At 38.4% G+C, this 12253-nt stretch overlaps 1 protein-coding gene across 1 annotated transcript in view; it reads right to left on the bottom strand.

The window, feature by feature from the left end:
* Positions 1-2831: 2831 nt before the first annotated feature.
* The window catches only part of LOC132402501 (chitin synthase chs-1-like), a 67697-nt gene continuing 58275 nt past the window's right edge, over positions 2832-12253 (bottom strand). The window contains exons 15-19 of the mRNA XM_059985353.1: positions 12053-12117; positions 9722-9832; positions 8189-8403; positions 6462-6550; positions 2832-3846 (exon numbers count right to left, since the gene is read on the bottom strand). Coding sequence (XP_059841336.1) covers positions 3743-3846; positions 6462-6550; positions 8189-8403; positions 9722-9832; positions 12053-12117 — 584 coding nt within the window. The 3' untranslated portion in view covers positions 2832-3742. The remainder of the gene's footprint in view (positions 3847-6461; positions 6551-8188; positions 8404-9721; positions 9833-12052; positions 12118-12253) is intronic.

Raw genomic sequence — 12253 nt, 5'->3', positions numbered from 1 at the left:
ATGACATGGCCCAGGAAATTAAGTTTCCTCTCATTTAATGTTCTCATTAAAGATCTTTTTGTATGGGCATGTTGGAGTACTGTCTCATTAGTTACCCTATCTCTATATGATATCTTCAGCATTCTTCTAAGAAACCACATTTCTGTTGCTTCTAAGTTTCTTTGGTGTTCTGGTGTTATAGTCCATGTTTTGGAAGCATACGGCAAGATTGACCAGACATAACATTTTAGTAGCCTAAACCTTGTTGTCATAGAAATGTGTCTGTTGTTTAAAAATGGGTTTCAATTTTTGGAAGTTGGTTTTGGCAATGGCAATTCGTATTTTTATTTCTACTTCTAGCATCTTGTGATATAAAGCTACCAAGGTAATTAAAGCTGGTCTTTTGTTCAATCTCTTGGTTACCGATGTACATTTGGAAGTTGGGAGTATCCTGCTGTTTTGATATTACCCTACATTTAGTGTTTTTACAGTTGATGCTTAGACCAAAATCTGCACTTGTTTGTACTACTTTGTCTAGGAGGATTTACTAGACAGGTATATGGAGGAATTTAAGGTGGGGGGTTATAAGGGAGGCAGGGTTTAGGGGTCGGCACAACATTGTGGGCCGAAGGGCCTGTACTGTTCTATGTTCTGTGTTCTATGTTCTATTTGTAGGTCTTCTGCTGCACCTGCTATTAGGGTGGTATCGTCTGCATATCTTATATTGTTGATGTTAACACCTCCAATTTCTATCCCATCTAGGTCTTCTCTGAGAATCATTTCACTATAGATATTAAATAGTTCTGGTGAGGCAACGCATCCCTGTCCAACTCCTCTTTGAATTTTAGTCCAACTGCTCATATTATCATCAATTTTTACTGCTGCCATTTGATTCCAATATAAATTTTGAAGCAGTTGTTCATCCCTTCCGTCAATGTTTAGTTTAGCGAGAATTTGAAATAATTTTTCATGATGCACTTTGTTGAATGCTTCAGCGAAATCAATAAAAGATAAAAAGACATCATTTTTGCATTCAATTGCCCTTTCTGAAAGCATTTGTAGTATGAAAATTCTGTTTCTCGTTCCTCTATCCTCAATAAACCCATATTGCAGTTTGGAAGTTTCTGGCCTTAACAATCAATAACCTCCAGTAAACAGTCACAGTGCAATAATGATGCATCCTGTGATTTTGTTGCATTTGGATCTCATTCAGTGGACATAACAAGACCCACCCTAAATCCTGATAAAGGGGCCTGGCCTGAGAAGTCGACTTTTTATTCTTTTCCTTAGACGTTGTCTGGCCTGCTGAGTTCCTCCAACATTTTGCGTATATTAACTCTGATTAAGTTAATAATTAACTCTGATTACTTCAGAGTCTTGCATTTCTGCAACCACGAGGTGACACTGTATGTGTATGTGAGAGGTTGCAGCCTCTATTTGAATTCCTGAAGGGAAATCTCCTTGTGGTGAATATGCTTCAGACTCACACCTCTGATTTCCAGCCACCCAGTGCAGACCACTCGGGGGATCTCCTGTAGTCTGTTTGAAGTCAAGTCAAGTCACTTTTTATTGTCATTTCGACCATAACTGCTGGTACAGTACACAGTAAAAACGAGACAACATTTTTCAGGACCATGGTGCTACATGAAACAGTACAAAAACTACATTGAACTACGTAAAACAACACAAAAAACTACACTAGACTACAGACCCAGCCAGGACTGCATAAAGTGCACCAAACAGTGCAGGCATTACAATAAATAATAATCAAGACAACAGGCACAGTAGAGAACAGTAAGCTGGTGTCAGTCCAGTCTGTGGGTATTGAGGAGTCTGATGGCTTGAGGGAAGAAACTGTTACATAGTCTGGTCGTGAGAGCCCGAATGCTTCGGTGCCTTTTCCCTGATGGCAGGAGGGAGAAGAGTTTGTATGAGGGGTGAGTCGGGTCCTTCACAATGCCCTTTGCTTTGTGGATACAATGTGTGATGCACTATCAATAACTCCAAAAGACTGGAAGTAGAGTAAATACTGAAAAGCTCTTATTAGCAGTAAAACGGAGCACGTCCATGCTGGATGACAGTGGGAGGAGCAGTGACACAATCACCTTTATCCAGGGGTCTGTGTGAGGAGCCACAGGAGCAGTCAGCAGGGGGGCATGTCCAGCCAGATAAATATGGTTTACCACAGTGTGTGGTGTAAATGTCCGTGATGGCAGGAAGAGAGACCCCGATGACCTCACAATCTGCTGCAGGGTCTTGCGATCCGAGATGGTGCAATTTCCGAACCAGGCAGTGATGCAGCTGCTCAGGATGCTCTCAATACAACCCCTGTAAAATGTAATGAGGATGGGGGGGTGTGGGAGATGAACTTTCCTCAGCCTTTGTAGAAAGTAGAGACACTGCTGGGCTTTCTTTGCTATGGAGCTGGTGTTGAGGGACCAGGTGAGATTCTCTGCCAGGTGAACACCAAAAAATTTGATCCTAGGCTTGGCCATGCTGGCCATTCATGAGTCCAGGCTGCTAGCAGTTGAGGGCTTTGCCCCAACCAAATGCCTGTCCCTCTCCCGGCTTTATGTCCGTGCCTGGGTGTCCCTGAGAAGGAGCATATGACCTCAGTCCAGAGGTACAATGGGGATTTTCCTGGATGGTGTGCACCTCAGGACTCACATGTGTTTTGGGCAGTCATGACCGTACTATAATTCGAAACTGCAAAATAGTGCATATTAAGATGTAATGTAAAATTGTATAATGTTGTATTTCCATGATACTGTAATGATTTGAATAAAGTTTTGTAATAAGAATAAGTTTTTTACAGGCTTCCTGCAAAGTGGGCTTAACTGCAAGCGAGAGTATTTATTAACATTTTAGCAGCTGAGGTATTTATATGCATATTTACTCATTATCCACTGGCAGTGTTTCATTAGTAACCTTTTTCAATATTAATTCCCCATTCACATCCCCCACAAGGATAAAGTTTTATCCCATCTATTCCTTTGCATGTACTTGTACAAGCTCTTAGTTTCTGTTTTCTAGATTTTTCATGTGTACTTTTATGATCTATTTCTCTCATCCGGTATCTGAAATTCTCCCAAACTTCTGTTCATCCAGCTTATTTTCACAGTTTTAAGAGTTCTTTTGATAGTGGCATCAAATTACTCACACACCCTTTACTCCCTTTTACCAATAAAATAAGTTTTTATTGAGAATTCTAAACTCTTTAAAAGTCTGCCACTGATTATCAATTCCCAACTAAATTTTTTAAATTCAATATATTCATTAGAATTTTTATTAGGAATCAACAGCACTCATCCAGATTTTCACCACCAAATAAAACAATATTTTTAAACATCACTCAATTCATAAAAATAATAAAGTAATTAATATTAAATTATTGATGCAATTGTAACAAAGATGCAGAATTGGGATTTTTTCTAGAAAAAAATAAGCAATGATGGAACAATCATTAATGAAAAGATTGCTTTGAAGAAAGTGCACAGTTTTATGATAGATTTTTGGAAGTAATATACAAATCTAAATAACTTATCTCCCTGAATATAGACAGATTAGCATGTGCCTGCAAGATTTCTTGGTTTTGGTTATAGATTTCCAGCATCATCAATGTTTGCTTTTGTTCAAATAAAAGGAATTGTTTATTCTTACAAAATCCAATTTAATTTTGATAGGCCATTCTGCCCAACTGCTCTCTGCTGGTATTGAGCCTCCTTCATCCAGTCCTTTCCCTCCCATTGGCCTGTTGTTATTTTCACTCAGTTATCAGGCCAATATCCGTCAGTTCTGAGTACCTCCTGATGCTTGTGATCGTCGCAATGGACATTTTTTTCTTCTCACTGGCTTCAACAGCTCCTTCTAAAAGAAAATAAGTATTGTTTGTTTGACTGGATTTTTGTTACATTTGTAATTCACCAAAACACCAGTTAAATTTTCAATCACACCACACAATAACAAGAACAATGGAGCTTAAATATTAATTGCCCACCTCCATGACTTTAGTTTATATATTTCTCTTCTATAGTAATTGCTTTCAGTAACCTTATAAAGGAAGTCTCAGCTATCAATAATGCAAATTCCGCAAATGCTGAATGGAATCCTGTTAACTTTCAATATGTAAATGTCAGTTCCAGTTTTTTTGTTAGCAGCAGGCTCATCCTCACGATGGATGTCCAATCCCTCTCTACCTCTATGCCACACCTAAATTTTCCAATGCCCCTTCCTTTTTTTCTTGCCCCATTCTCCACCACTTTCCTTTACCCTGGCTGAACTTAATCTCACTTTCAACAATTTTTCCAACAACTCTCATGTACTACAGCCCAAGCTGCACTTAATTTTGCTTTGGATAGATAGAATGCGCTTCATATTCCTGCTTCAAACACTTTCCCTCTTTGCATGGATAACTGTATTGCTTAAAGCAATTGTGCAGAACTCTGAAGTTTGATTAGTAATATACCATTCTTCACTCTGCTCTCACTTCTACGTGGTCCATATCTGACCCGTTCCTTCCCATTGCTATCTCCATCTCAGGGGATAGATTGGGGTGACCAATATCTATTACAAGCTCACCAACTCCCAGAGGTAGCTTGACTATGTCTCTTCCCACCCAATTTCCTGTAAAAATTTCAGGCAAGCACTCTGGTTCATTACTTTCCAGAGTAATGGCAGTACCTTTTTAATTCAATTTGTTTATTTTTCTTTCTTTTCTGTCTCCAACTATCAGTGGTTTAAATTGTTTCCTTCTTATCTTTTGTTCCCACACAATAATAGGTTGTCCCTTGGTGTTCTCCACACCCCTCTTGCTCTGCAGCTTAAAACATTTCCATCTCTTTACCTTTGACAGGCTTCTGACCTGAAGTCTCAGCTCTGTTTGTCTTCCCAAAGAAGCTGCTGGAGCAGTTGAGAGCTTTTGTTTCATATTTTCAGCATCAGCGGCTTTTTTTGCTCCAATATCAAAACCTTGACAATTTCCCCCAAGACACATTGTTTATTGAAGAAATTTTCAACACACCAAAGTTAAAAGCACCCAGAGTAGATGTTCCTGCAAATGTCTGACTTTTTCAGTTCATCTGAATTGTTATTCATACTTTTAGCACAAGGGTCTGGAGTTCATAATCCTCGTTTAGATATTGACGTTTTAACATCTCGCAGAATCACATGCATATCTCTTACGTTCCCTCACAAATACTGATACACATGGACACAGATGGAGTAGATGCAAATGCATGATGGCATAATTACATGCAAGTGCATGCACACATCATAAATGAAGCTCTCATCGAACTCTGACAATCATTTCATTGCAAGACTTTGAAATTACCTTCCATGATAAAGTTGACCATAATGCACATCTATCAGAATAAATCTAGAGGGTGGGGGTCTTATCTAACTCCAAGGTTCAGCAGACAGGAGGAGTTGATCCTCCTCCTTATGATCACTGGAGGAGTTCCCTGAATAGTTAGAAAATTGAAGTATCTAGTGTATTGCGTTGTATTGTATTGTAGTATAGTGTATCTAGTGAAGTATCTAGTATGTACGGACTTATCCTGTGCTCTCCTCCCTTAAATTAACAAACATTCTGTAGATATGGGCACTGGAGGAGTTTCCTGTGTCATTAGAAAATAGAAGTATCTGTGGTATGAAAGTGTCTATGGACTTATCCTGTGCTCTCCTCCCTTAAAGTAACAAGCAATCTGTAGATATCTATCTACATGTGTACCATGCATTGCACCTCATACACTCAAAGTTCAAAAGTTCAAACTAAATCTATTATCAAAAGATATGTCACCGTATACAATTCTGAGATTCATTTCCTTGTGAGCGTTCAGTCAATACAAAGAAACATAATAGAATCAATGAAAAGCTGCACACAAGACAGCAAAAACAACCAATGTGCAAAAGGCAACAATCTGAGCAAATACAAAACAAAAAAAAACAAACAAAATAATCATAAATAAATAACCAAAAAAATCAAGAACATGAGATGAACACATGCGTTGTGCATCGTTGTCTATCAGATCACATACAATTTACCCTTATCACTGCAGAGTTTCACACAAGATAGCCAGCCTCCTAGCATCACTTCATCCCCTCCACACAGAATTGCCACTCCAAAAGAGAAGAGGAGGAAATGGAAGAAGAAGATACAGGCTTTGTGAAGGTTCAACAAGCTAAATTAGATGGGTACATTCCATATTGAGAGAGACACCTGACATTTTCAAAGGCAGTTAGCACCTAATCTGCCTCAATGACAAGAAGAGCAGACCTGATATTTCAAGCAAAACACTGGAGGAACTCAGCAGGCCAGGCAGCGTCTATGGACAAGAGTACAGTCAACATTCCGGGACTAAACCCTTTGGCAGTCTCTACAGCAGTGTGTGTGTGTGTGTGTGTTGCTCGGATTTCCAGCAGCTGCTGATTTCCTCTTGTTTGTGATTGATATCCCCAATAAGGGTTAGAAACAAGGGTCTTACCTTTCTTAAAGGTGTTTGAATGATGTCCATGTTTTGATGGTTTTGATTCAGTCAGAGCAATTGACATCAAATGGATAACAGCATAAACTCTGCGAATTAAATAAAAATATAATTACAGTAAATACGCTACAAAAGATCCATTAAAATTGAAACCTAAGTCATCACTGTTTCTCAGATATCAGACTGACATAACAGTATAGCTAAGAATGATAGTCTTTCCACTAGTTGAAGTATAAACTAACATTAAAAATAGTAATGCATGGATTTAGTAGGTTGGATCAATATACCCAATGTTGCTCACCTTCCACACATACTATCAGAGGAAATGTGTAATTGCAAAATGTTTGAGGGTTTTTTTTTTGAATCCTTGGAATATTAAGCAAAATTGAAGTCAATATTTCCTTACAGTATTGTAGTTAGTAGTTAGCATCATATTGAAGGAGTTTACACTGCTGGAAGTGCTAGCTTTCTGATGCTTTACTGAGGCTCTCTGCTTCCTGAGGTGATCTTAGAATAAACCACAGCAATATATTAAACAGAGACTTCTCCCTAGGAATTATTTATTGACTGAAGTGGATTATCAGATGATTATCTCACAGATATTGGTAGAACTTTGATAACCGGATTCATTTTTTAAAATCTTAAACTGATTTTAAAATCCCTTGAGGTAGCCTGAGAGCATCCAAGACAATATTCAAGTTTATTTACATCTGTTGCTACAGGCTTCAATGATATTAAAGCATCAGACTAGGTCTGCTCTTTCGGGGAAAGTGATAAACTCAAGGAAGTTCCCTTTGTTTTCCCCAATGTTCTAGAATTAGAGTGAAGAATTGCAGTTGGTGTTTCAGATTTAAATCACAATCCCTTTGAAGTGCAACACAGCATTACACAGCTAAGTAAGAACTGCACTTGTTCCTTTCATGCAGAGATCCCATTACTGAAGCAATAACCTTAACATTGCTGATTCCCTTCACCAACATGTTCCTCCCCAGCAAGACTCCAATCTTGGTCAATAGTCATCCCTCAACTAAAAATTAATCAGATTTATGGTCTTTGTTACATGCTGTGTCAGTCCTTAAATGATTATATTTCAGAAATATAATTTCTGACTTTCAAATCTCTTACTATCTTTCCTTTCGGTTAGTCCTGACGAAGGGTCTCGGCCCGAAACGTCGACAGTGCTTCGCCCTATAGATGCTGCCTGGCCTGCTGTGTTCCACCAGCATTTTGTGTGTGTTGTTGTTTGAATTTCCAGCATCTGCAGATCTCCTCGTGTTTGATATTTCAGAAATAGTTAGCTTGAACTATTTTGAGTTCATGAGAGGTGTTTACATACATTAGGTACAAACATCCTTCTATTCTAAGAAACAAGTTAAATAAGAGCCAGAAGATTGCTTTCATAAAAGGGGATTTTAAAAAAATATTTCTTCCTTACATTCAGTATTATTTAAACAATTATATTTGCATTTATGCAAAGAAAAGGCTGTTGGGGGAAATCCACATGTCAGGCAGTATCTGTGGGTAGAAAGGTTTTTCAATGCAAAACACTGGCATTTCCTTTTCTCCACACGGAAGCTGCTTGATCTACCAACTACCTGCTGCACCGCGCTTTTTGCTCCAGATTTTAACATCTCCAGTCTCTTATTTCAAATTTCTCTTTATGTTTTCACTGTTCTCAAAGGAAGTCACAGAAGAAGATTCGTAAAATGAAGTCAAAAATTGCATACCTGTGGTACAGCATTGCCAGAAATTGAAGAACAAGAATAAGTGCAAAAGAAACAAGGAAGATGATTCCAAGGGGTTCAATCTCAACGTGTTCGTTAGGTATAATTTCTCCGTTGTAAAATTTCGGAACATGGATTCGAAGTGTGGAACTCATCAGTTGTAGAATAAAAGTTCCCACAAGCCATAGCAAATTAATTATGACGTAAATGAAAACAGCCTGATGAGAAAAGGTAAAATCTTAAAAGTTTTGCCAAAACACACATATATATACATACACATATACATACATGTGTTAAATTCAAAAGACTTGTTTCTAATTTAAGACTTCTACAATTATGCAGCAATTTTATGTTGTCATGTAGAAAGTCCCTATTTGAAGTTTCAAATTTGTTTTGGCATTTACTTCTGTCAGCATGAAAATCAGAAGCACTACTGTTTTGATTTTGTTTATCTTTTTAGGTGTGGCTCTTTTTTTCGTTGCTCAGTCATAGTGCCATTTGTTACCAAAAAGGAACAGGTTGCAAGCCATCACAAGCTGGGGAGCTCCACCCTATTTTTGCTATCATTGCCAATCTGTAATGAACAAGATGTTTCTTTCCATGCCTGTGGCAGATCAGGTGACAATTGATGTTTCTTTAGCAATTTTGTCTGTTTTTTTGATGAGGAGGTCTGTTTTTTTGATGAGGAGAAGTTACTAGCTCAACACCCAACCAAGGGCAGTTGGAACACGTTCAAGGAGACAGCTGGATTCAAACTCTGGACCACTCAGCTCGAAGTACAGTGCAGATGCCGCTACACCACTGGCCTGCTTTAGAATGAATAAAGAAGTAGCATAAGCTGTTGACCAGAGATGTGAAAAGGACCTGAGATCTCTAGTTTTTTTTTACTCAGTTAACGCTTCTACAGTAGGACGGTCACTATTCTAAACCTGTCATAAATACTAGAAACAGTCGTCTGCAGGCAAACACAAGGATTATCAGTTGTGGCCGTGAGATGTTGGAGAATCCTTTCAAGATTAAGTTGATAGTTTGAAGTTCATATGAACATTAAAAATGTTAAATTACTTTCTCCCAATATTACAACCACTGAAAATGTACATTAGGTCAGTTCTGCAATGAGGTCAATGGGTCTGCAGATTTCAGTGCAGGGTGTGTATTTGTCTCGTGCAAGGTGAGCCAGCGTGGAACATTACTGTTCTCATTTTGCGCTGATCCCAGCTAGGAGCAGCTGCAGAGCTTGCCAGTGCTTACTATCTTTTCTAGTGTGCTGAATAGGTCTATTTGAGCAGGTGGTCAAATGGAAGTAATGCCGTTGATCAGCACTCTTGCATTAGCCAGTCGTTACAGGATGGACAGCAGTGCATCAAAATGAGTTGGGACCCATAAGCTGAGCAAACATATTTGTCAGCATAGGGTGCAGTGCTAAATGTTTTCATTTAATGATGGAACTAGCCTAAGAATTTCACTAAGTACCTGATGACAGCAGGCAGTTGCATTCATTATTCATTCAGAAGGCAAAAACTTTGGTACACTTACCTTATTCCTCAGAGACAAGAGATCTTTTTTGGCCTGTTCTACTTGGTTTTTATCATTTTTAAGAGGTTCCAGATACCCCTTAATCATCTCACTCCAAAATAAGGATTCATCCTACAGTGAGAGAAAAATAAACTATGTTCTCCTCGATTCATGTTTCCATTATTTTCAAATGACTTCACTGCATAATCATCAATCAGATCTTACATAACAAATAACTGATAAATTTGATTTGGTGAGGTGCCACCTGCTATTGCAATTGTGAAATATCATCAAAGAGTAAAGAGTGAGACATCTCCTGTTGACATTTATGAAAAGAAAACATGGGTTTGCTTATTCCATTTCTACTTCATAATTCTCTGTCCCAGCTGCATGAATGACTGCCCCTCCTTTCAAACACACCCTCTTATGCTTTTTGCACAAATGCATCTCCATCCTCCTTTCTAGCATGTCACCCTATCTCCACTAGAGAAATTATTCCATAGGGGGAGAGTCACGCGATTGCATTGATATTTCACAAGCAAGTATATGAGGTCATCTTCCACCAATGATCAATCCAAATTGTCAACAACTTCTATGCTCATTAGTCAGAAAACGTGGCATTTACTTGTCAAAAGGCAGTTTGTACTCTATATACACCACTTATTTTTCATATTTTTAAGACATAGGAGTCCATTCGGCCCTTTGAGTCTCTGCTGGTTCGCAGAACATCCCTATTTATCATTATCCTGATTTTCTTGTCACCTACCTACACTAAGGATAACTCATAGAAGACAATTAACCTACCTTTGAGGTTTGAATGTAAACCCGAACACTGAAGAATACCTTACAGTAACAGAAGGAATATGTAAATTGAACAAAGGGAACACCTGTAGTCAGGGACAAACCCAGAGTGATGGAGCATTGTGGCAGTCTGTACTGCTCTTCCTCCACCAGGTCTGTCAACTCCTTAAAGAATGTTCTCATATACCAGCTCTATCTTCTTTAACAAATTCATCAATTGCAAATTCAATCAGTTTTTTCAAAATTGAGCAGGTACAAGGAGGGTTGATCAGGACTGTAATTTGATATGTCATGAATAGAATTTAACAAGACTTTAGACAAGGTCCCTCATGGTGGCTGGTCAAAAATTGTATCATCAAGGACCCAGGGGAGAGAGATCAGTTGGGCAGAAATATGGCAAATAGAATTTAATACAGAGAAAAGTCAGCTGATTCATCCAGTAAGGTTGGATAGTGATGCGGATTTAGGAAATGGTGGGATTTGAGGATGGCGTTGGCGGTGGCTATCAGAGATGATGCAACAAAGCAATACACAGAACAAGGTTGGAATTTATGTCCAAAGACGTTTGGAGATTGCAGAACACAGGATGTTTTCCTCTATTAGCTGAGGGGCAGAGCATGATAACAGAGAAGTTTTGTTAGAACTGTTCCTAAGAGTGTTGTACAATTCAGATCAGCATATTGCAGGACATACGGGATTCCGGAAAGAGGAAAGTGAAGATCCATAAGAATACAGAACTCAAGATATAGAAAATGAAGGCGCGTCCATAGGTTACGGAATCAGTTCTGTGTTGAGGTGAGTGATGTTATCCACGCGGGTTCAGGATGGTTATCCACGATGGTTGAAAGGTAACATCTGTTTCTGTACCTGGTTGTGTGGGACCTATGGCTCCTGTATTTGCTTCCCGACGGCAACAGCAAGAAGAGAGCATGATTTGAAAGTAAGTGGTCCTTAATGATGCTTGCTGCTTCCTTAAGGCAGTGCTCTTTATAGATGTGCGCTATGGTGGGGATAGCATTTCCTGTGATGGACTGGGCTTTCACCATCACTTTTTGTAGGCTTTTCAAAATTATTCAATGTCTTGTATACAATGGATAATCAGCTTACAGGGCCATGGTTAATTGATTTATTTTATGATGACATTTACAAAAAGAAATGGATTAAGTACTGGAAACATCACCTAAATATAATAGATACAAAAAGCATTTTTTAAAAGTCAGTCAGTTTTAGTCCCTCACTTCTTTAACATTTGTTAATGCCTTATTCAAAGATAATTTTTAACACCCACAAATGGAACATCTATTTTATGTGGTAAGAGTAGTCTGATTTCCTACTGGAATTCTTTTAACACTATGGCGTTGATCTATGTAGTTGAAGAAAAACTGAACAGGCCGAAAGGCTTATAAAGGTGTTTATACAAGAGGATTGGTAAACGTGGAATAGCTATTAGGAAAGGGTGACTTCAGATCTAGCAGCTGATGTTTAAGAGACTTGCAGTTGATTACACTGGTGGCAAATCACATTAAATTGCTAATGGAAACATAATACTACCTCTTCCATCTCATCCTCAATGAAACAAGTATTGGGCATTGCATTTGTTAATTCAGAGATCCAACCTATGAAACATTAAAAAAAAGAATTATCCATGAATTCTGAACATCCTATATTTCCAGGACTATTAATGTTTAAGCCTTATATATAACATCGATTAGTACACATAGGCTCACAAGGATCATGTGATCTTTTTACCCA

Source organism: Hypanus sabinus, chromosome 12, assembly GCF_030144855.1.
Source record: "Hypanus sabinus isolate sHypSab1 chromosome 12, sHypSab1.hap1, whole genome shotgun sequence".
Classification (NCBI taxonomy): domain Eukaryota; kingdom Metazoa; phylum Chordata; class Chondrichthyes; order Myliobatiformes; family Dasyatidae; genus Hypanus; species Hypanus sabinus.
The sequence above is the reverse complement of the archived record's forward strand: the minus strand, read 5'-3'. Positions and strand labels throughout refer to the sequence as shown.